At 56.6% G+C, this 23,959-nt stretch overlaps 1 protein-coding gene and 1 non-coding gene across 10 annotated transcripts in view; one reads left to right on the top strand and one right to left on the bottom strand.

Annotated features, from left to right (window-relative positions):
• Rbfox3 (RNA binding fox-1 homolog 3) overlaps nucleotides 1–23,959 on the top strand; it is a 418,266-nt gene that overhangs the window by 391,150 nt on the left and 3,157 nt on the right. For 6 of the 9 annotated variants that reach the window (XM_074044974.1, XM_074044972.1, XM_074044976.1 and 3 more), the window contains 10 exons: nucleotides 4,734–4,988; nucleotides 12,036–12,173; nucleotides 14,194–14,247; nucleotides 14,956–15,048; nucleotides 16,361–16,421; nucleotides 20,216–20,269; nucleotides 20,540–20,672; nucleotides 21,088–21,265; nucleotides 22,283–22,347; nucleotides 23,503–23,581. In XM_074044974.1, the coding sequence (XP_073901075.1) occupies nucleotides 4,767–4,988; nucleotides 12,036–12,173; nucleotides 14,194–14,247; nucleotides 14,956–15,048; nucleotides 16,361–16,421; nucleotides 20,216–20,269; nucleotides 20,540–20,672; nucleotides 21,088–21,265; nucleotides 22,283–22,347; nucleotides 23,503–23,581 (1,077 nt within the window). In that variant the 5' untranslated portion in view covers nucleotides 4,734–4,766. The remainder of the gene's footprint in view (nucleotides 1–4,733; nucleotides 4,989–12,035; nucleotides 12,174–14,193; nucleotides 14,248–14,955; nucleotides 15,049–16,360; nucleotides 16,422–20,215; nucleotides 20,270–20,539; nucleotides 20,673–21,087; nucleotides 21,266–22,282; nucleotides 22,348–23,502; nucleotides 23,582–23,959) is intronic. The other 3 variants (XM_074044968.1, XM_074044971.1, XM_074044970.1) reach the window with 3 other exon arrangements.
• On the bottom strand, nucleotides 18,206–18,337 carry LOC141414407 (small nucleolar RNA SNORA70). Its single transcript, XR_012439442.1, has one exon. It is a non-coding gene; the product is annotated as a small nucleolar RNA SNORA70 (small nucleolar RNA).

The raw sequence follows: 23,959 nt of genomic DNA on the forward strand, positions 1-23,959 counted from the left end.
AAGAAGAAACTGTTTCTAGAGAGAGGAGCCATCTGTCATCCACATCCCAGGCTGCTGAAAGGCTGGGTCACATCTACTTTACAAACTAGCCATTGGGTTTTTCAATATGGTAGAAGTGAAAACCCTGACGACTGTGCTTTTAGGGAATGGTGCCAAGGAAATCTGGCTCGGAGTGGGGTAGAGATTGGCAGCGAAAAGAACTGGGGGCTACAGGGATAGGAAACTCTAAGGGAAGCAGGGAATTGGGTGTGCAGGACACAATGACTCCTGTGTGCAGTTGAAGTGGTTGGTCACTTGTGGGAATATGGCTGATCACCTCTAGGGACAGGACAGAGGCAGAGCACAGCACTGGAGGGGTAGGTTACCGTTCTGTTCTCTGCAGAAAATAGGAAGCAAAGTCATCACCAAGAGTTAGAACTAGGACATTTGGGAGACTGAAAAGAAAGCGTGAAGGTCATTCAGAGTGGATGCTGATGACAGTGGGGTGGTATGGATACTAACTGAATCATTCAGGGTGGTTCTGTGTTTTTTCTCTTCAATGTGGACCATGGAGCGGAGCAGGCAGAGCCGGCTCTCACCAGTTTTACCAGACGAATGTGATGATGGGACAGTTAGAGGGACTTGGTCATGGTCTTTGAGCTCATCCAGCCCTTCAACATTCATCATCCATGCATCTATCCACCCTTCCATCTTTCCAACCATTATCCCACTTACCCTTCTCTCCATCCATCCACTCATGTGTATTGAGACTCTATCACGTGCTACAGGGGACAGTGCTGAGCACAGGAATGTGGGGACAAGGGGCAAATTAGATGGCCCCACCTCCAAAAAGTCACCATCCCACAGGGAGCCTGCTATCCAGAGCCCTGTAGTGTGGCCGGATGCTCTTTGGTTCATGCCCCCAGACCTTGGCCCTCATTGACTGACGGCAGCAAACCTGGGAAGAAGGAAGAAAAGGCAGGGAACAAACACTGAATCTGTGGCCTTGTGTGCCAGGCCCTCACATGACCCCTAAGGTGGGCCTGACACCCTCTGCTTCTCCCTGAGCCTGGTGCAGTCTCCACCACAGCCACACACCTCCCTCCTGGGAGGCTTTGGTTATGAGTCACTTCAGTAACTCAGGATGGACCCAGACAAGGACACATTTTTAAAGCTCCATGGGTGATCGGAATGTGTGGCTGGGTCTGAGGGCCACTCGGGGCCACTGCAACCCCCAGCATGATATTGAGGAAAGGCAGGGCAGAGACCAAGACTCGCAAGTCACACCAGCCAGGTTTATTCTGCATTCCATTGACCAGGACAGTGCAGCCACCATTTTGCAGATGGAGAAGCCTGTGCAGAGGACAATTAGTGACCAGGGTCTAGACTGTTTCTGCCCTACCTCAAGGGCCCTCTAGGGAAAGCCAAGGTTCTGCACAGGGGACAGCAGGGCAGGGAGACCGTCCACCTGTGCTGTTGGGCCAGCCCCTGCCATCCTCCCCTAACAAGTCACATTTTCTCTTTGCCTCAGTTTGATTAGCTGTGAATTGAGGAAGTAAGTCTACCTTGTGGGGTCCAGGAGGATAAAATGAGGGAGTTCACGCAAGTAGCACCATGTGCTTTGATATGTTGCTTTTATTATTCTGTCTCATCCCTAAAATGTCCCCTCCCCATCTCACAGAGCCTCTTGCCCATCCCAGTCCCTTTCAGATCCTGACACACACTGCCCACGTTCCCCCACTTCTTTTGGCAGGTCCCCTGACTGTGCCCTTCAGCCTTGGGCTCTGGGCTGTAGCCCTAGGAATAGCCCAGGCATCGTAGGCAGCTGCCACGCATCCCCAGATGGGACCTTAGGAGGGAGCCCTGGGAGAGTGAGAGGGGTGAGAAGGAGCAGATAGGTAGGAGCCCTCCTTTCCCAGGCCTTGGACAAGTGAAGGGGGAGCTAAGAAGCTGACATAAGTTAGTGGAGGCTCTCATCAAATATTTATTGGGGAATTGATCTCGCCTGTCTGCAAGGCCCGTCCCTCCCCTCACCCTGTGCCTTCCACGCCTTCCTCCTTGAGCTTGTCCCTGCCTCCCTCTCTGCCATCCCAGGTGCTATATCCCACACCCTTACCAGGCACTCCCGACCCCTCCCCCACCCTAGAGCCATGCTTCCCCTGCTGGACACCGGCAAGTCTGCTAACAGCAGTGGCATGGCTTTCTGGGCTACCGTGGAGCAGTGAGGCGGGAACCTCCAGCAGGGGATGCACATCCATGAGTGGGTGTGCACATGTGCGTCTGTGAGTTGTGTGCATGTGAGTATGTGTGGGGTGTGTGTGTATGCATGACTGTGCATGGGTGGGTGTGCACATGTGAGAGTTGTGGGCTTGTACGAATGTGTATGTCCGTGCTTCCAGCGGAGCTCAGATGCCTCCCCAGGCTCAGAGTTTCTGCAGAGAGAGGGAAGGGACCAGGCTGCTTTGCTGAGGGGCAGACAGGGAGAGGGAGAGGACTTCTTTCTGTGCCTGAGGCTGTCCACTTGGCCACTCTGTGCCAGGGTGGCCAGCACCAGGGGCTTTGGAGAGCAAGCACAGCTGGCTGCTCACCTTCTACCCTCGCAGCTGGTGGCCAGGCAAACATGCACAGAGCCAGGGTCAGGTGCAGCAGAGTACCCACCTCACGTCACTTGGCACACATCATGACCCTCTGAGAGGCAGACCCTTTGGAATGCTCGGTGCTGTAAGTGGATTTGGCCTATGGGCAACTGTGGTCTGAAGCTTTCCTTTCCCACTGGACTAGAAGGATGGAGCTGCCCTTCTTACTCCCCAGTGTAGCCCAACCCTGGCTTGTGTGTGGCACACTTGATGCCTGGGAAACAGCTGTCAGGAGGATAAGTGAAGGACATGGTGGGCAACAAGGCCCGACACTCTGTGGAGGGAGTGACCGGGTTGTGGGTGAAGATGGACCAGGAGACAAGATGCACCATGTGGTGTCAGTAGTGGGGGGAGCATGGGTGCGTGAGGAGCTCCCACTAGCAGGGAAAGGCACTTGGCCGGCATCCCTAAGACTGAGGTACACACAGCCAAGCTGGGTGCACAGGAGTGTACCTGGCAAAGGGAGTTTGTGGAAGCAAGAGAAAGACAGTGCTGCAAAGGTGGCTCAGCCTTGTGCCTGCATCTAGCAGGTGCTCACTAAAGGTCGTGGTGCAAATGAGGCACATGGGATTCCAGCCCACTGGGGAGCTGGAGTGGAGAGGACCTCACTGCACACCTGTCCTCACCATCACAAGGACATGACTCCTGCCTGTGTTCCTGTGGGCAGCCATGAGCGTTGGACCTGACCACGTCCATGCCAAGGCTCTTCCACTCGGTGGGCTGCTCCAGTGTTGGATGGCGCCTGCCCTTTTGGGTGATGGACCTCTCTCACCCCTCACTCCTGTGGCCAAGGGCCTCACCTGCTCAGAGGGGCCTGGGCCTCAGGTATGTCTGCAGTCAGCAAGCCAGTCTCTCCCTCTCCCTGCACTTGACTGTCTGACACCATGAAGGCTCTTGGGTCTCTGAGCTGACAGGCTTTCCACAGGGCTGTTTGAGTGCCTTAAATCAGAAGCTGAGACCAGCATCACCAGCTACCAAGCTCTGAGGTGATGCTGACACTGGGCCCCTACTTTGAGAAGCACTGGCTAGGCAGTGCACTGCAGAGGCTCGCCAAGGGTCCAGCTTTGGAACAGCACATGCCCACTCACTGAGCAGTGGGGCTTCAAGAAGGCAAGGCCAGGTCTTTGGGAGGTCTCCGGGGAGCTTCCAGGCCCCAGTGATGATCCCACAGTGATGCTGTCACTGGTTGGGGGGGGGAGGTCAGGGCTGGTGCTGGCTCTGTGTGACTTCTGCATTATCACATCCGGCAAACCCATGGCTGCCCCCTGGAACCACCTGTCACTTCTGCCTCCCAGGGGAGAAACCAAGGTTTGAAACCGTGAGGGGGTAGACACAGAGGGCTGGCTGTGAAAGGGCGGGGAGGGGCCTCATGCTGAGGGAACAGTGCAGGTCCTGACCTGGTCAATTTTGATCCCAGAGGTGGCAGTTTTATGGGACGTTACTGTTGAGAGATACCAGGTACATGGGATCATGTGCTATTTCTTAAAACTGCATGTGAATCTACACTTATCTTTACATAAAATGATTGGGGGGTTTGGTGGTTTTTTTTTGGCTGTACTGAGGTTTGAAGTCAGGGCCTCATGCTTTCTAGGCAGGTGGTCTACCACTTGAGCCACTCCACCAGCCCTTTTTTGTGTTGAGTATTTTCGAGACAGGGTTTCATGAATTATTCACCGAGGGCCAGCTTCGAACCTTGATCCTCCTGATCTCTGGCTCCTGAAAAGCTGGAATTACAGGCATGAGCCACCAGCAACCGGTCAAAATGATTGGGTTTTTTCAAATTAAAAAACCCTGATATCAAGAGCGCTTGCCTGGCAAGTGTAAGGCCCTGAGTTCGGTCCCCAGCACCGGAAAAAAAAAAAAAAAAACCCTGATATCATATACTCAAGTCTGAGAAATACAGGTTGACCAGGGTATCTTGCTCTGAACTTGGGCTCCCGGTACCCCAGCCCAGCACCTCCTCCATCTCTGGTGTCTGGAAAATGCCACTGAGCATACCGTATGGAGAATACAGAGGCTTCTGGAAAACCTCTACTGAGCTGAAAGGCACCGCTCTTCCCTCCATGGTCTCTGGGAGCAGACGGAATTCTAACCAGGGTTTGCTTTCTCCCTCCACAGGGCAATCAGGACACCACGGCTCCACCTGAAGCAATGGCCCAGCCCTACCCCCCTGCCCAGTACCCCCCTCCACCTCAGAACGGCATCCCTGCTGAGTATGCTCCACCTCCACCGCACCCCACACAGGACTACTCCGGCCAGACCCCCGTCCCTCCAGAGCACGGCATGACCCTGTACACACCAGCACAGACACACCCCGAGCAGCCGGGCACTGAGGCCAGCACACAGCCCATCACCGGAACCCAGACAGTGCCGGTAAGAGGACCCTGACTCCCTGAGCCAGCCAAGGAGCTGCAGGAAGGAGTGTCCCCAGGACAACCGGGTGGGTAAAGGGGCCTCATCATGGGGGCGCCTGGTCCAGAGGTCCTCGCCCTAGCGAAGGTTCTTCAAGCATCCCTCTTCTGACATCAGTGACCCCTGGGGTGACAGGTACCATGGAGGATCAAAGGAGTGAGGTGGCAACCCCGCCCACCTCCAGCCGTCCTGGCTTCAGGCCACTTCATCTGGGAGGTGGGGTGGCCTCCTGGGCTGCCAGTGACCTGTTCATGCAAAGTGAGGGAAATGAGTGAGGCTTGGGCTCACCAGGGTCTCAGGACACAAGCTGGGGTGGGCAGCGGGGAGGCAGCTGAGCTGTCTCGGGTTGCAAGCCCTCCTATCATCTCTAATCACTTATAATCTACCTGCTTGGCCGCCCTCCAATCAGATAGCTTCAATTAGTGTGGTTGTAATGCAGCTCGGAGGCAAAAGTGCTGAGTCCTGCACTTCTCAGATTTCCTGATGGAGAGGGGACCTGGGAAGTAGCAGCCGCCTGGGTGGGCTGGCTCCCCACCCGGACAGCTCCCTCCCAGGACCTGCTGCACGGAGGCCCTGCCTCCACCTCTTCTTCCCTGGCTTTCTCCCTCCCCTGCATTCTTCCTGGGCCTTCCCCCCACCCACCCCTGCTCTGGGGCATGGGTTCATCCAGCCATCCCTGCTGGCTCTGTCCCAGCAACTGGCTGCTGGCTGACAGGGGCTGGGCAGCCAGCCAGAGCGCTTTGCACTCCCAAGCAAGTGGCACCACCCTGGCGCCTCCTCATGGGGCACCCAGCTGTGCACCCTCAGCATACACCCCCACGACCAGCCTGGCTCCCAAGACACTGTGTGGATTCAGATATTACCCTCCCCGCGTGGGCAGGGACCCCTTCCAACATCACCCACCCAACTGGAGAGAGCCCATCCAATGGTCCCTTGGGCTGGACCTGACCTCATCTGCTGTCCAGATAATAACGTCCCATCCAGGGCTGCCAACCTGAGTCTACTCTGAAACCACCAGATTCCCCTCTCCCAAGATCCTAGTACAAGGTGTCTCCATAGAACCCCCACAGACACAAAAGGCCAGACCATGGGGTCATAGAAGTGGAAACCAGACCATCCTTCCCAGGACGCCTGGCTCTGAGTCATCAAATCCATGACCTCTGTGTGCTCAGGAACAACAGAGGTGACCCAGAGCCAAAGGCTCACCGCAAACAAGTCATGACCAGGCAATGCCAGTCTCTTCTGGTGGACTACAGCAGGCAGGCCCATCTGACCAAATCTGTAGCGACCTCCTTATGGACAAATGGGGTTCTCTGGTGGTAAGCCATAGGGCCTCACTTGGAAGAAGATGGGAGACAAGATAGACTCACAGATGACACAAAGTGGGGACCAGTGGCTCATAACCGAGCGGCAGAGATGAGCCTGTAAGCCACTAGACAGACGTAACCAGGAGGACCTGCATGAAGTCCTCTGCCTTTCTGCATTTACCTGGCCATTTGCTGAGCACCACTGTGTGCCAGGCACTGAAATAGCCCTGGGGATTGCAGAGAAGTGATTAAACCTGTTCTCTAGTTTCCACTGATCAAGGGTATAAACATTGCAGGGAGAGGGCTGGCTGCTTGGGAGGACCCTGGAGCAAACAGGCTGAAAAGCAGAATGCATTGCGTTCAAAGCAGAGCATCCCACCCAGGAGAGGCAAGTCTCCTGCTCCAGGGCCTTCTGAGAAGCATGTCTGTGCCACAGGACAGCGGAGCCAAGATGAACAGACAGCCTCAACCATCCTTCCCTCTGGCTGGGTCTCTTCAGGTCCTGCAAAAGGATCAGGGTCGTGGTGCACAGACCTCGTATCCCACCCAGGGATATAGAGCAGAGACAGTTATTCTCCAGGATACAGGGCACGAATGTGGGCTGCAGGTGAAAGGCACTGGGTCAACAAGAACACCTTGAAGACACCAGTGCCTATCCTGCAAAGACCCGGGCACTTGTGCAGCCCAAGCTTTCCAGCCTTGGAGCACTTATTCAAAATAGAGCCTGCTCACCTTGGGAGGGAGCTGAAAAGGAAGGAAGACGCCTCATCCTGTTTTAAGATTCCAGGAGCCACTTTCTTCCCAGAGATGCCGCCTTGCTGGCAAGGAAGCGAATGCCATCAGGCTGGGTCAGGTATCACTGGCCTGTCTTTGTGGACAATAGGACTCTTTCGGGTCACTTGAGCCTCCTCTGGGCTCTGCCCCAATTAACCTGGTGTTAGAATCAAAGGGTATAGGGCGGTAGGCGAGGTGAGGTCCAAGCTTTGGTCTACTTTTAGCTTCTCCCACCCTGGTCTCTTCTTCCCCCACCAGCCCAGGCCTCTCTCTGATGGATTTCCTCCTGCTGGTGAGCATTTCTGCCCTGGTGGGAGGTGGGGCAGGGACAGCAACGAGAGCCAGTCCACGCCCTCGTTGGCCAGTACACTAGTATCCACCATCAAGTTGGCTCTAGAAAGCTGGTCCTCCCCAGGCCCAGAGGTGACACATGTGACCTGTTTTGTCCTTGGCCCTGAGACTGGTGGATGGAAGGGAGCAGTGGCCCCTGCATACCTGCCTTTCCTGCCCCTTCCCTCAGCACCCCTAAAAACACACACATACTGTCCCTCAGAGGAGTTTCCAGCCAAGAATTTAGGGGATCCTGTTCAGGGCCCCTTCCTGACACTCCCACCACCCAAGTGAGATACTCAAAGACCCTGAGTAGCAGAGGGCCTGGTTAACCTTGCAGAAGAAAGGTGAGGGTATCAGGGGACTCACCATTGACCAGCTGTGACACCCAATTGTAGTCCCAGGGGTCCCCAGAAAGCTGAGTTTGTACCAATTTCCAACAGTCTTGATATTCCGACACCCTCCGTGGTGGGTTCCGAATACCTCCAGTGGCTTTCAGCTGCAGTTATTCCCTGGGACAGCTCCTCACCTCTGTACAGACCCCTGTTCTGTGTCCCAACACACAACGGGCCTCCCTGGTAGAGGCTGTCCCCACCTGTGATAGAAGGCTGTGCTAGCAGGAAGCCTTAAGGGTCCAGAGCTTCTGCATGTGGATTCTGTGTCACTTCTTATCATTGGAGGCCACCTGCGTTCTGTGGACAAAAAGCAAGATGATCAGGACTTTAGATGGACCTGGGGACACCGCCTCACCACTCTGCAGGACCCTGAGGGTCTGCATCACAGATGGGGGGACCACAGTCCCTGAGCACTCACTCACTCAAAGTCACAAGAGGGCCAGTTCTGGGGCTCCAGAGAGATCATGCCCATCCTTGTGCTGGAGGGAACCTCCACATCTAAGAGACTGATATGTGGATAGAAAATGCCAGGCGGTGCAGACAGGGCTGCTTCCTAGGCTCGGCAAGGTGGCGGGGATAGGTGATAAGTGATGGGGCCTTTTTCCTCCATTGGGAACTGAAGCCTCAGGTCTCTTCCTCCTTGGCTCTCAGGACAGGGATGAACTAGGGTGGAAGCAAGGCATGAGAAAGGCGGAAGAGAAGAGGTGTCAGCCTCCAATCCATACCACAATAACTCCATCATGGTGCTGCTCCCCAGCCTGGCAGGAGTGGGTGGAGAGGGCAGGCAATGCAGCCAGTCAGCTGCAGACACCACAAACGCAGTGGCTGGCAGAGGAGCTTAGATCAGTGTGTGATTCAGCGTCCAGGTGCGAGCACACTGCTCTACCCAAAGGGGCTGCCCAGTGCCCCCAGGTTCTGAAGAACCTACTCCCAGTTGACAGCAAAGCCACATGCAGAGAACCACTCCTCTGAGGCCCACTGGCCACCCCCCAGGGATGATGGCTGGGTCATCACACCAGTGCCTGAGAGATCCTTAAAGGAACAGGATGAGCAGAGATAGAGCTTCAGAGAAGGGTTCCTACAGCCTGTCAGTTTGTGTCACATTGGCCACGCTTGGCTCTGGTCCACTGATGGGAAAGCCAGGTCCCGCCTGGACCTGCTGGCATACCCAGGAGACCCCTTGCCTCTCTGTGATGAGCTTGGCAGGCCCAGACAAAGAGGATCATACTCTTCGGAGGATGGGAGGTGCACTGGTGCCTGCCCCTAGTGCCCTATATGCTGGCTTCTGGCTCTGAATGGGTGGAGGCATTGCCTGGAGAGGGTCCATAATTCTGGGCCAAGTAACAATGATGGAGAAACACTGGAGCAAAGCTACCAGGATCGGCGGAGAGGAAAGGGGCCCTGCAGTTGCTGTTTCCTTTTCCCTGTGTCTGAGAACTGGAAGCAAAGATTGCTTTAAGGAAAAAGAAAGAAAGAAAGCCCCTCGGAAGAGTGGTGAGGCGCCTGAATTACTGTGGCAAATGGTGGGAAGGCTCATCCCTGCTTGGGGCCAGCAGCATGCAGTTACACTCTGGGGTTTCTCAGCACATCTTACAATTTTGCAGTCACTGAACCTATTTCTCTGCCTCTGTCCACAGCTGAGCTGGGCGGGGGAAGCAGTGGGGCTCCTCCTTCCTATACCCCAGCCCCTCACGGCTCAGCCCACACATGCACCTCTTCCCTTCTCCCTTGCCTGGCTCTTGGCTGCACACTTTTAGGGCCTTTGGAGTAGGACGTTGAGGGCTTGAGCCCCAAACACCTTAACTCCAACCCCACCCCCATCCATGCCCTGAAGGCTTCCAGAGTTCCTCTGGTGGCTACCTGGTCGCACTGACTGCTGCCCTCTGCTGGTCAAACGCCAGCATTGCCTGCCCTTACAGAGGCTAGGTTCTCCAATCTGGGATGACTCAATTAGACACCTGTACCAAGAGGCTCTGTGCATGAACAGACAGGTAGGGTGGGTGACCACTGCACCGACTCCATGGAAGAGGACAGGTCTGCACCTATCATGGCCAGAGAGTGTGCCTCAGATTGACGCAAGGATCACGGGATGCTTATGCAATTTTACCTCCACTCAGAGGCCCAGGCTCACTTTCTGCAACAAGGACTGGGACCAAGGAGGATGGTGGCAGAACTGAGAAGCTGGGCCCCTGAGCATCTCCAGGCTCCCAGGCTAGGATGGAGACGCCCCTAGTGGGCCCCTGTAGACTCAAAGTCAGCTGCCCTTGCTGCCCAGCAGGTGGGGATTGAATGCAAGACAGAACAGGAATCTCTAGTTTGCCGTCTAACTCCTGCCTGCTTCAGCCATTCCTACAACTGCTGCCTTCCTGCCTATGCCCAGCTTCTATCAGTGGCCTCTTGGGGTAGCACCTGGTGACCTGCAAGGAACAGCTGTGCAGCTGAGCAAAGCCTGACGCTCCTGTTCAGTCCAAGAGCCCTGGCCACTCACTCCCTCTTAGGAGCACTATGGAGGCCCTGGCCACACCCACAGCTCCACACCTTGGGCACACTTAGGGCTCAGGGGACACACACTTGTCAGAATTGCCCAAACACACTAAGGATGGTCCACTTGCTGAGACAGGCTACATGGCTGGCCAGGAGAACACAAGGACAGCAGCTTCTCATCCCCTTGACTGTGTGCTTGCTTCCCAGCTCAGCAATGCAAGGCTGTCTCTAGGGGACATTTGAGCCAATGCACCACCCCACTCCAGCTGGCACCAAACCTCTGGGGGCCATTCCCAGAACCTCAGCAGCCCAGGAGTTGGTGGCTTCTCCTCTGGTCACCCAGGGCCCCTGCTACCCTGAAGCCTGGCCAGAGGCCTCCTGGCTGAACACAAGTCCATAAAGGGGACAGGGAATGCCAGATAGCCACTCAGATTGGAGTCCAAAGACTGCTCTCATGCCATTTAGCCCTAGTGTGGCTTGGGGAGACTCTTCCCTGCTGGCTTCCATGCCTTCCCCTGCAGTGCAGGGCCTTGCAAACACAGTGACCTCGAACACACTGACCTCAGGCTTCCCACACTCTGACCACTGACCACAGGCTTCCAGACTCCAGGACACCTGTATCCATCAGCACTCCTGTGGGTGCAGCAACGAACACCACCCTGAAATGGCCTAAGCAAACTGGGCACTTCCTGGAGACCCATGGGAATTACTCTCTGGGTGCATCTCGCCTCAACTTTTCTCCTCCTGCTGCGGGGCAGCTGCCTCAGCTCCTCGGGCCACACAGGAGACCACAGCCACCAGCATCTCTATCTGGACCTAGTCCAGCCTAAGCCTATAGAGATCCCAACCCACCTCTGCTGCAGAAAGGCCCAGGTTGGCTAAGCCAGGCCTCTACCCCCAGTGCCACCAGCCAGTGTCCTGTCCCAGAAGTAGATCCAGAGATAAGGGTTCAAGTGCAAGCCACTTTGGGGGGTGAGCCCTCAAAGAGGGCTTCCAGGGGCAGGTGAGCACTGATGAAATGCATGCATGCCTGGTCTGCTTTTGCCACTGAGTGCGGCCAGGCCTGAGCCAGGCTGGAGGCCAGCCTTGCGGTAAGACATCATGCAGGCAACAGCCTCACTCGGTGTACCTGAGCACCCTCGCTCCAGCCTTCCGTGGGAAGCTGTGGAGGTGCACGTGGGCAGCTTTGTTTTCTGAAATCCAAGTCCTTCAGAACCAGTGTTTGGATCCAAATGAGGACACGCTATATAGGACTGACCTGGCCATCCCAGGGTGTGGGATGGGCACCTTGAAGTACTCACCCTGAGGTTCCAAGAGGCAACTTCAGGGCTGGAATAAGAAAGAGCCCCTGGGGGCAGATGGCCATGAGGGGTTAGCACCTTACAGATATATGTGCCCTGAGGGTTGGTCCTGAAACCTGTCTGGTTCTGACACCAGAAAGGTCCCCCACCCTCAGAACTTCCTTAAGAGCAATGGCAGTTACTAGACTGAAAGGCCTTTGGAGCTGGAGCACTTTGCACAGGCCTGAGCTGAGGGAGCTCAGAACAGATCTGGCCAAGGAGGCCTTGACTGGAACTGCAGGAGGGGCGTTACCTCATGGTACAGCTTGGTAAACTTGAGGATGGGGTCCTGGAGGTTGGGACACAAGCCTTGCAGGAGAGGGGAGGGACGGTCCCGGCAGTCTGGAGGCAGCTCTGCAGCCGGCTCCTCTCCCGCAGCAGACAGATGAGGCGGCACAGACGGACAGCCAGCCACTCCACCCCTCCGACCCCACAGAGAAGCAGCAGCCCAAGCGGCTACATGTGTCCAACATCCCCTTCCGGTTCAGGGACCCTGACCTGCGGCAAATGTTCGGGGTGAGTGTGTGTGGCCAGCCCATCCCTGCCCCCACCCCTCACACAATCAGGATATGAGAGCAGCTACCCCTGGTTGGGGGGGGGGGTCTCCAGATTCCTTCCCATCTGGGTTCAACCAGCTCTCACCTGAACCTGTGGGAAGGAGCAGGAGGAGGAACCCAAGTTCAGGGTAGTGGATCTGCTGCAGCTACCTCTTGAACCCCTCCCTCCTCAATCCCCAGCCAGAAATTCACCTAACATCTCATGCCACCTGTCCTCAGAGTCCTCTGGGGCCTGACAGCCAATTAGGTGATTAATCTCCAGTTACTGCTTCCTGCCTCCTGTCCTTGGCAGAGGGAGGGGCAGCCCAGCCTCTGGTGTCACACAGAGCAATGGCCTCTCCTGTGTGCCTGGGAGTGGAGCACTCCCCGCTCCAGCCTATGTCCTCCTAGCTCCTGGGGGTGGAAGGAACTTGAAAATGCACAATTGATGGGAAACAAGAAAGCAAAGATTCCCTTCCTGGATTCTCCAGGTCTGTTCCTAGATTTTTGCACCCCAGGGTTTCAGCAAGGTGCAGTGTCCTTGTGAGAACACGCAGGCTGACATTGGACTTGAACACCTAGCAGGTGCTGATGCTCATGGGCGCCGGGCTGCCATGCCATAAGGAAGCAGGCTGGCATGGTGCAGCCTTCCAAACTCCTTAGCCTGCCCTAGCCACACAGGACCATTTGGCCTGGCCTGTGTTTCTTTTCTCCATTCTTCCCTCTTCCAACTCCCCTTCCTCTGCCTACCACTGTGCCTGCCCACCTCTGCCACACAGCTTGGAACTCAGACTCACTGAGTGGAGGGCATGAGTTAGAACCATCAGTCGCCTGGGGACGCTGTGCCCTCTTGACCCTGGGGCCTGGGGAGACTGCCACGCCTCTGAGCCTGGGCCTCCTTGAGGTAGCTGACCCCAGGGACCTCTCACTGATCTAGGTCCTCAACATGCCCCTGCTCACTGGTGCTCACAGGTGGGCACTAGCCTGTGTCAGGTCCCTGGGATGTTATGGAATGGGGGCCAGTGTCCCCCCTCTCCTCAGAACCTGACAGACTAGAATTCTGTTGCTGCAGGGTTCCCAGCTCCCCTCCCCAGCCTCCAAGGAGGTCAGGGTGAAAGGAGAGGCCCATAGTTGCCAGCATGGGAGGCTGCAAGATGAGACCCTGAGGACCTCCCAGGTGTTGTCCAGGAGCCTGGCTCACATGCTGATGCCCCTTCCCCATGCCAGTGAGGGAGACAAGGCTGCCTAGGGAGACTGAGCCTTCGATGGGGCAGGGAGAAAGCAGCTACAGCATGGTGGTCTGACTGGCCCGGATATCCTGCACCGGCAGGGATCTGGGTTCTGGCCACTGCTTCTCTGCACCCCACACAGCCCAGCCACCCAGCACAGGGGGAAAGCAGTGCAGGGTCCCAGGAGTCTCCGGTATAAGGGCCTCCCTCAGTCCCATTCCTTCCCCCTCACTCCACCATCTTCCCCTTGCCAGACCTTCCCCCTCATCCCCACCCATCTCAGGGAGGCCTGAGCTTCCCCCTTTGTTGTCATCTCACTCCCCATCTCCTGGCCCCAATGCATCTCACCCATATCCTTTGCAGAAGGGCCTCACGGAAGACCTTTACCCTTTAGTGTGAATTCGGGTTGTCAATAACGCCTCCTGTGACTAAGTCTCAGAAGGATCACCTACCATGTCCCCTGCTCTGGCACACAGATTGAGCCAGTGTCCTGGCAGGAAATGCCCCTAGGGTGGAAGAGGCCTCAGGGAGAATGTGGGGAGGGTACCCCCCTACCATGCCCCACAGAAGGTAGGAGGTGGGGTTCTCCTCCCCCTGAATCTGGGGGAGTCTCAGGAGTGGAGTGGACAGGCTGCCCCTGTCTTAACCCACCCTCTCTTGTCTCCCCACCCCACCCTCCCTCTGTCTGTCTCTCTCTGTCTCTGTCTGTCTGTCTCTCTCTGTCTCTCTCTCTCTCTCTCTCTCTCTCTCTGTCTCTCTCTCTCCCTGCAGCAATTCGGAAAAATTTTAGACGTGGAGATCATTTTTAACGAGCGGGGCTCCAAGGTGGGTGCCGCGCAGAGGCCGCCACCATTACAGCGCCGGCTGTAGGCCCCGCCAGGCTAACGTGTGAAATGTGCGTTTCCTTCCTGAAGAGCTTCCAGCCCGAGGACCCCTGAGCGACACGGGTGCTTGTACTCCCCGCTCTTCCCCTGCCCCCAGCTGTCTGTGTTGCTGCCGCTAAGCTGCCTTTTTCTCTCTGAGCTGCCAGGACCTCCTGCCTGTCCCCCAGAGCCCCCAACCACTCCCCCCCAGGTGGAGGCTTGGGGAGAGGGGTGCAGGGTGGGCAAGCTGGGAGGGTTCCAGCAAAGATCAGCCCTGTTCCCCCTCCAGGAAAGCAAGACCCTCCCACTCCAGGCTCCTAGGGCAAAGGTGGGTGAGGCTGCCTCTCCCAGCATGTCCTAAAGCTGAGCCTGAGGGGGGCAGGTCTGGCCCTGGCCAGGCTAGCATCTCTCTTAAAGCTTTGGCCTGTCCCTTCTGAGGTGCCAGTCAGCTCAGGCTGGACTCAGCCTGGGCCAGCAGCCACCCCCACCGGGGGACCCACCCTGGGCATCCCTCTGGCCTCCTGGGGCTCTCCTCCACTCACCTGACTAGATCCCTTCTCTCTCCCTCCCTGTCCACTTCCCCATGGCCCTGCCCCATCCCACCTCTCCCACTCCTCCTGTGTCCCCTTTTTCTCATCCTGTCTTCTCTGTGTCTGTCCTCTGCTCACAGGGTTTTGGGTTTGTAACTTTTGAAACTAGCTCAGATGCTGACCGAGCCCGGGAGAAGCTGAATGGAACGATCGTAGAGGGACGGAAAATTGAGGTGCTCAGATAAGTGTGCGCAGCAGGGAGGTCCTGGACAGTGCCCGCCTGCCACCTTGGGTCCCTTACCAGCCTGCCACTGCCCAGCCTGCAGAGAGCCCCACTAGGGTCCTCCATAGGGGGAGGAAGGGTCACCCTAAGGGTAGACCCTCACCACATTAGCTTTTGGCTGAGTCTAGTATCTGTTGCCCTGGTGGGCAGAGACTTTAGGCTCACCCAGGTGTCCCCTGCCTTGGCCTTCCACTTCCTGGAAGAGTCTTATCCCCATCCAGATCCCAAGGAGCACCAGAAATTGTATTTGAGGCTTGGTGTCTTCACCAAGGTGACAGCCAGCCTTCAGCTGGGAAGGGGCCATCTCTGGTCCCTCTCACCCAGAGCCTCAGCTGCACTGCAAGTTGCCCCTTGATCCCCTCCTCTTCCACTCCTTGTCCCTGTCAGATAGAAGTAGAGACAACAGCAAGTGGCCAGAGGGCAGAAAGGAAAGGCACCAGGGCCTCCCAGACACCCACCTACTCTGTCCCTCCTTCTCCTCCTTGCCACCTGGTGTGGGGTATGGCTCTGGTGTCCAGGGCTGGATTCCCCTCAACAGTCAGGGCCCCGAGATGAGGGGTAGGCAGGAGGGACAGTTAAGGAGCTTCCAGAGTGGTGGGAGGTTTTAGAAGGTGCTCTTTGGTTGACTCTGAGGGCCACTGGCCAGGCCTCTAGGCTCACATGGTGGACGTGGAGCAGGCAGTGCAGCCTAGATGCCACCTTCCCCATTCCCTTCTCCCTTCCACATGGGCCTCCACTGTTCCCCATGTCCCCCTGGACAGTCTGACTTACATGTTTGGAAAATGGGACACAGCCCCTTGGTGCCCACCCCTCTAAGCCGCCCTCATCCACCTTCACCCCACCACCAACCCCATCAGAAAGTTCCCTGCTGTACAGAGACGTTGAGGACCTGACCATGGGGGAAAGGGGTGCTCCTTCTGGGGATGCCCATAGCTGGAAGGCCTCAGCAGATAATGTCTTGGAGCCCAGCCTCTTGGCTAGCTCCAGCACTCTTAGAGAGAACCTACAGCGAGTTCTCCACCTGTCTTAGGTTACCACAGGGGCTGGGGCTCAGTTTATTGGAACTGCCCCTGTGAAGAGCATAAGCCAGCACATCTGGGCTGGGCTAGATGGTAGCCCAAGTGCCCCAGGGTCCTCTCTTCTGTCTTCCAGCCCCCTCCCCAGAGGCCATGGGAAGCAGGAACAATTTGGGCAGGACTGGGGTGGCTGGTGGGCCAGCAAGGAGACAAACACTCCCTCCCTTTCTCTCCATCTCTGGACAGGTCAATAATGCCACAGCCCGAGTCATGACTAACAAGAAGACTGGGAATCCCTACACCAATGGTAAGGGACATAGGACCCCCAGTGGGCTGCAGGGGCCAGGATAGAAGAGCCCCAGCCAAGGCTGCTGAAAGCCAGCCTTCCTGGTTGCTAAGTCCCTTGCCCTACCTGCTGTCCCAGTTCTGCCAAAGGAGAGATGAGGTTCACCCACTGCACCTGCAGAACTGCTGTTTCCCCTCAAAGCCCCCTGGGCTTTCCCAAGCATCCATAGTGCCCAGAGGCCACACAGACAGGTCTTGGGTGCGGCTGAACACTGGTGATCCCCTGGGTAATTATTCGTGTTCTCCCAGGGCCTCCTGTTTGAAGGGTGCTGTAGTCAGGCATGCTGCCTGGACCCCCAGTACATCCATGCCCAGGAAGGGCAAGGAGGACTGCTGGGGAACTTTGGAGAAGCTTCTAGATCTCCATGAGCTCCCATTTTCTTTTATCTGCCAAACAGGAGTAGGACCTCGGCTGCCCAGGGCTGTGAGATAACAAGCAATATCTCTTAAGTGCTGCCCAGAGCCAGGGACAGAGGTGCTCAGTGTTTAGTGTTTGGAAGCACTGAAAAAGTTGTGAGGCACCCGTGGAGCCCCACGAGTCCCCAGGTGGAGAGGAATCTGCTGCTGCCAGTGCTGGCTGTAGAGGGACTCCGAGGGACTGCTGGTGGCAGCTATGTATCTTTGCTCCACTAGGCGAGTGTAGCTGGCAGCCTGCCAGGGCCTTTTCTAACCCCTGCTGCCCTCTCACAAGCAGAGGTCTGAAGGTGTGCGGCCACCCATAGACAAGATAGGTCTCCCTGCAAGTGACCTATCCTCTCTTGGGGATGGGGTGGACCACATCACTCCCAGCCTCTTCTGACCCCATATGATTGGCTGCACCTGGAGTGAGATGACCCACCATTGCAGAAGCCTGCAGCAGGATCACAAGCAGATTTGCTACATTATCTGAGCTCCTGGGGATGTCCGATCCTAGGGCAGGAGGGGCTCTAGCCAGGCCCAATTTAGAATTGAATCCTGTGCACACACACCCAATTTTGTGAGGACTCAAATCTCAAATTCTTTCTAACAATTTGAGGGTGCTCCAACTTTGCCAGTGTCCTGAGTACATACTGGCTGTGACTCTTGCATGATCTGACACTCGGAACGGAAAGTAAAAGCAGGAGACTTTCTTTGTAGCTGGACAGGACGTAGGGTTTACGGGTGGGCATGATTAAAGATGTGGGCAGCAGCATGGAAGCTTTCATGAGAACAGGGCCCAGCTGGGTGCTGGTGGCTCACACATGTAACACTAGCTACTCAGGAAGATGACAGTTCGAGGCCAGTCTGAGCAAAAAGTGAGAGACCCTATCTCAAACATCCCAACACTGAAAAGGGCTGGTGGAGTGCCTCATGTGGTGGAGCGCCTACCTAGCAAGCCTGCGGCCCTGAGTTCAAATCCTAGTACCACCATAAAAATATATATATATATATAAGAGCAGGGTCCATGGCTGGGGATGCATTGGAGCCCACGGCCATCCAAGATGAGTCACTTCTCAGCCACTATGTCTTCACATTCATCCACATTAACTTGATAAAACCCCACCTCTTTGAGATGTGGCTCTTCTGGCAGTCAGAGAACTTGAACTTGGCCTTTGCAGGTTCTCAATCACAAGCTTCTTGTTCTGCAGTTTGGTGTGGGTGGGCGTGATAACCTGGTCAATATGAATGCTAGCCACTGTGCCCTGGGGCTCTCCAGAGACATCCCAAGTGACTCTCTGAAACCTCCACAGGGTACCAGGAAGGCAGGGACACGGACGTCATTGGAAAATCTGTCCCCAAGGTCCCATAGGTCAGCCCATTCAAGCCACAGCTGTACAGGCTGCCAAGGAGGCTACTGTTTGAAGCTGTTGTGCACCAGGCCCCCAGAGTAAAGGAGCCTGGTTGGTGAACTGGCTGCAGAGAGCAGCAGGCATGCCGCAGGGTTGGGGTGATCCACATGAGTTATGGCGCAGCTGGAACCCTGCCCACTCGGCACTGAAGGGCCTCCCTTGCAGCACTGTGTTCTGGGCAGAACTGGATCTCTGAGGAGTGAGATGTGCAGAAAGGAATCCAGCCCCAGCCAGCTCCATTCTGTGCTGCCTCCTACCAGGCAGATGTCAACAGATGTCAGGGAATGGAGAGAGGCAGAAAGCTCTGCCCACCCGTGCTACAAGAGCAATTTCATTTGAAGACTTCCCCTAACCTGAGCAGGAATTACAAGGCTGCAGAGGGGTGGCTCTAGGTTCTCTGAAGGCTGGCCCAGAATGGGCAAGGTGGGGTGCCTTAACAGAATGAGCACACCGAAATGTATCAGGTTTCACGAGGTGCTCCTACTTACAGTAAAAACAAAGGACCATCCCGATGGGTCTCAGGCTGCCTCTGTGACCTGTGATGTTTGTCTGAGCAGGGCCAGCAGAGAGGTGGAGGTACCCAGAGAGCCAGAAATGACAGGTAAGGGCTTACAGGAAGCCAGATGAGCAGGTCAAGGTCCCCAGTGCCCTTGAAGCACACATTCAGCCACCAATTCTTACCCTTAGAGAACTGTTAGGGGCGGGAGCCTGGGGAAGATGGGCCCCAGGTCAGCCTCAGGGGTCTGCTCCATCAGGAGCAAAATTTTCCTAAGAAAATTCTTGGTTGGAGGTTCTCCCAGCTAAAACATGCCTCCCTCCTAGCCTCAGGTTGATAGAAGATTCGAGAATCCCAGCCATGACATTCAAGACAAAAGGTCAAATGATGGTAGACTGGGGATAGAAGGCAGGTCAATCCCATGGACAGGGTGGAGAGAGGGCCCATGGAAGGGACAGGCCTGGACATTCCATCTGAATGCCTCCTGTCCACCTGCCCTGCAATGGGGCTGTTAGAATCTGGGTTAGGAACTCCCAAATTTATGTCATCTGCCACTGACCAGTGGGCACAGGTCCCCTTTGTCCCTCCTCGTGATGCAGAGGGTGAGGAACTGCACAGGTAAGCCCTGGATGAGCTGAGGAGGGTGAGATAAGTTCTCCCCCCCCAACCTATCTCAACATCTGGACTGAAGCCTACAGGAAGCCAGCTGCTTTCCACTCCCAGAGGCCTCCAGATGGCATCAGGTCTTTGTTGCTGGGTCCCCTGTGGGAGAAGACTGCCCACCTGGAGAAAGGGTGAAGCTGGGATGTAGATTCCATGGGGGGGGGGCGCCAAAGGAGTGGCTAGGAGCCAGGTCTGGCCTTGCCACCCACTTCCATTTCTCCACCTGTGAAACAATGTGACGCCTACTTCCTAGGTGGTGAGAACCCCGTGGACTAAGAACGGTGGTATGTGTGACTCACACAAAGTGCTCAGAAGCTATCAACTCATCATTCCCCTCCCCGATCCCATGGCTTTTCCTCCCCAACCCCAGCCCTACAGCGCCACAGTGGATAGGGAGGATGACAGGACAGAGCAGGACTCGGCTGGGGAAAGGGAACCTCAGGGAGCTTGGAGCAGGAAGGAGACCTTTCAGTCAGGAAGTGGGGAGAGGCCCCCCCAAAACAATCCCTCATCCCCAGACGTTTACAGACCGTGTTCCACTTTCCCTTTTACCCCAAGTTTCAGGTGTCTTGGGAGCAGACTGCCAAGGGGCAGGCTGGGGAGGGCCCAATATGGGAAGAATCCATGAAGAACCCAGGCAGATGGGCCAGGAGTGGAGCAGCCCTGCTCTTCCAGTCGCCAGGGCAGGGTTGTAGCACCCGGATGGGCGCGGCCTCTGGGGGGATCCCAGGCATCAGCTGATGTGGGAAAAGACTTGGGAAGCCAGTGATGGGACTGTTTCTGTTCTAGGCTGGAAGCTAAACCCGGTGGTCGGTGCAGTCTACGGGCCTGAATTCTATGCAGGTAAAGGCAGGAGCAGGGCCAGGTGGGGTTGGCCAGGTCCCTGTCGGAAACCACTCCCGTGGGGTGCAAGGGAGCCGGAGGGGCCACGTGGGCGGGGCCGCTCGCAGTGGGAAATGAGCTGGGGTGGGGTCACGTGGGCCTGTCCAGGTGGTTGGTGGGATCCCGCTCCTAGTGGGATGCCGCACCGGGTCAGGGCCACAAGTACGGATCCAGGTGGAGTGGCCTCCCTCTCCTGCCCTTGCCCACCCTCCTCCCTCCTCTTTATTGCAGTGACCGGTTTCCCCTACCCCACCACCGGCACAGCCGTTGCCTACCGGGGCGCGCACCTACGGGGCCGGGGCCGGGCCGTGTATAATACGTTTCGAGCTGCGCCGCCCCCACCTCCCATCCCGACTTACGGAGCGTGAGTACCTGGCAGGGGAGGGTGGAGAGAGGCCCAGGGGGCGTGGCGAGGGATGGGGGGGCATCCCTAAGCAGCCGTTCCAGAAACGGGGGTGCTGGGCGGGAACCCCAGAACTCAGCCCTGCAGCCGCCCACTTCATCCCACCACGAGGGAACACCGCCAAGGGTCACTGCACTGGCATTTGGGGGATATTTGGCACCGGCACTGGGGCATTGTCGACCTTAGGGTCCAGCAGGAGCTTCTCAAAGCCCTCTCTGGTCCTTTTCCCCAGGGATCCAGTGCTGCCCACCGCTGAAGCGGGGCAGCTGCCTAGGGGAGGAAGGGGAAGGGCAAGCAAGTTGGACCAACGGGCACTCTGGGTTTTGGGAGAAAGGAGCTGACCAGCAAGGTGTTACTCTATTGTTATACCAAACAGGGCACTGGAGCAAACGCTTGTTAAAATGCCAGTCCCGTGGGCGGGGCTGGCACCGTGCCCCCTCCCTCAGCAGACACCGGAGCCGGCCTACCCCACCTCTCCAGCGTTCCCACCACTCTCTTGTCCGTTTGCTTCCAGGGTCGTGTATCAGGATGGATTTTATGGTGCTGAGATTTATGTAAGTGTAGTCCTGGGGAGGGGAGGGGAGTCAGGCTTCTGTTTGTCTCTGTGAGAAACCAGTGTCTCCCCCTCCCACCCTTGGGACCCAGGGAACCAGGGCAATAGTCCACACAGAGCGTGGCACCCCTGGGGACCCCAGCACAGCCCAGTCTGGGTGGTTTGTGCTCCCCAAGGTAGTTGCTAATGCGTCTCCCAGCATTCCTGTAATCTGAAGGGCATCTGTTGTATGATGGGGTACTGGGCAGCTCTCCCACATCCCTACCTGCACGAGGGTGAGTCAGTGAGTGAACCCCCAGGGGACCCCTGTGCAGTGTGGAGGCCCTGAGAGGCACAGAGGCAGGGCCCAGGATGCCTGTGCTCTCAGGCCTGCACCCTCCAGATGAGCTCCTGTGGCTTCTTTCTCCCTTCTGGGTCATACTACTTCCTGTGGCCCAGAGCCTTAGTTGACCAAATGTACCCACCAAATGTACCCAACTGTACCTTAGTCCCAGGCAGTCTGCTCTAATTCAACCACTCCCACATCTGAGGCTACAACATCTCAATGCCTTACTGGGCCCTTTGCGGTGACCCTTCCTGGTGTCCAGGACAGCATCCTAAGTCACCCAAGGATCCCACATGCCTGTGGGCATCCAACTCAGAACTCGCTGGCCTGTTAGTGGCCTGTGGGCACCTGTTGTGTGCTAAAGGCCAGCAGGCAGCCAGAGGTGTCATTGGTACCCAGTAGTGTGTGCTGAATACACAATCGGGTGTGAGAATAGAAGGATGAATGAAGTGAAAGGGTGACCTGTTCTTGAACTATACCACTTGACAGTCCTCAGACCTCCATCAGACCAGAAGCCAGGTGTCCAGGCCAGGTACCACCTAAGCTTTACCATACCCAAGGCAGAAGTTGAAAGGTCCCCTGCAGGGCCTAACCCAGAGGGTCTGTGTCTGCCCGAGTTTCCCGGGCTTGGCCTTTCCTTGGGTGAACCTCCCTAAGTCCCTCTGCCGTCCCTCCTTCCCACCTGTTTTGCAGGGAGGCTATGCAGCCTACAGATATGCTCAGCCAGCAGCAGCAGCAGCAGCAGCCTACAGTGACAGGTGAGGCTGGGGGGTCTCGAGCCGTTCTGGGGGCAGAGGTGGGGAGAAGTCTGGGGTTCCCCAGAGGGCTATGCCCAGATAGGAAGCCTTGTCTACCACTCAGAGCCTGTGGGTCCCGGCACAGGAGAACAGGTCCAGGTATGGTTCAAGTCAGTGAGCCCAGCTTTGGACACTTCTTTGCTTACACAGCTGAGGAGGCAGTGGGAATCCGCAGTTCTCAGGTAGCAGATAGCATCTCTTGATTCCCACCCTGAGGTCTGACACTCCCAGCTCTGGATGCCCCATGTGAGAAGGGTCGTTCGGAGCCTCAGCTTGGCCCCTGGAAACGGCTCTGGTCCTTATCAGCTCTTCCAAGACTGAAGCCCCATAGCTGAGAAGGGAAGACCATCTCCCTCCTGCGGGATGGGATGATACCATGGTGGGCAGTGTGTGCCATCAGAGAGCAGCCCTCCGTCTGCTCAGCCATGACCACCCAGAGGGAGGCATAATAGCCGTCTTTATTTTAGGAGCAGGTCCTCACACATTCCCCATAGGGTGGCTGCTGAGCTCCTGTGTCGGCCACGCAGTAGCGCGTCATCTAGGGCCGCTGTCTCTCCTGTCCACATGCCCACTGTGGCCTGGAGCCACCTGACACCCTCCTTGCAGCCTCTTGCTCCAGCCCCCAGGTGTGTGTGACCTGCAAGGCCCCACAGCCCAGCCCTGTCCTCTAAGAAGCTGATATGTCACTGTACAAATAGAAGGATCATCTGGGGACACAGTGCCACCTTGTTGGTGACATTCCGCCCCTCCCCTTGTTAAACCCCTTAATGGTCCTTAGCCCTTCTCTTTCTGGGACTGGAGTCTGTTGTCCTTCCCAAGTTGCCCAGTGAGGACCCCTCTTTCCTCTGTGCAGCAGAGTTAGACGTGCTGTCCCTAGTCAGGCTTGGCACATACTGGATATGCTCAAAGGATGACATCTTGGGTCCCAGAAACTTCCCAACAGGAAGGAAGGACAGTCTTCCAGCAAGGAGAACCTGGCGAGAGAGGGAGGGGCCTTGCAGCTGGGCCTACAAGGGAAGATGTAGATTGCAGTCTTGGTGTGGGAGGAGGTGGAGCGTTATTGCCTCTCTCACAGGCCCCTCCCCTGCCCCTCTCCCTCCCTTGTTCTTCCCCTAGTTATGGCAGAGTCTATGCGGCTGCCGACCCCTACCATCACACCATCGGCCCCGCGGCGACCTACAGCATCGGAACCATGGTAAGGAGGCCGGGTTCACCCGGCCCTCGGCACCATAACGATGAGGAGGGTGCATTGCTGGGGCCAGGGAGGGTGGAACAGGTTCCTTAGGAGAGAGGCCAGTGTCTCTTCCTGGAGGCGTGGAAGGACAGTGGCCAGACTTGAATTAAGTGGAGGACCTTAATTGACTTGAAGGGAGGCAGGTCAGCCGGCTGCCAACATCTAGTCCTGTGGGAAGCATCCTAGCGGGACCCATTTTCCTGAGTCCCATAACCAAAGTCCTGGCAAGGCCCCTCTATTCGCACCACTGGGAAAGGCAAAGAAACCAGCCAATAGCCCTCCCTTTCCCCACAGAGGTTCAGCAGCTCCACAGTTTCTGCAGGTGCAGCCCAGTTCCCC

Source organism: Castor canadensis, chromosome 11, assembly GCF_047511655.1.
Source record: "Castor canadensis chromosome 11, mCasCan1.hap1v2, whole genome shotgun sequence".
Taxonomy (NCBI): domain Eukaryota; kingdom Metazoa; phylum Chordata; class Mammalia; order Rodentia; family Castoridae; genus Castor; species Castor canadensis.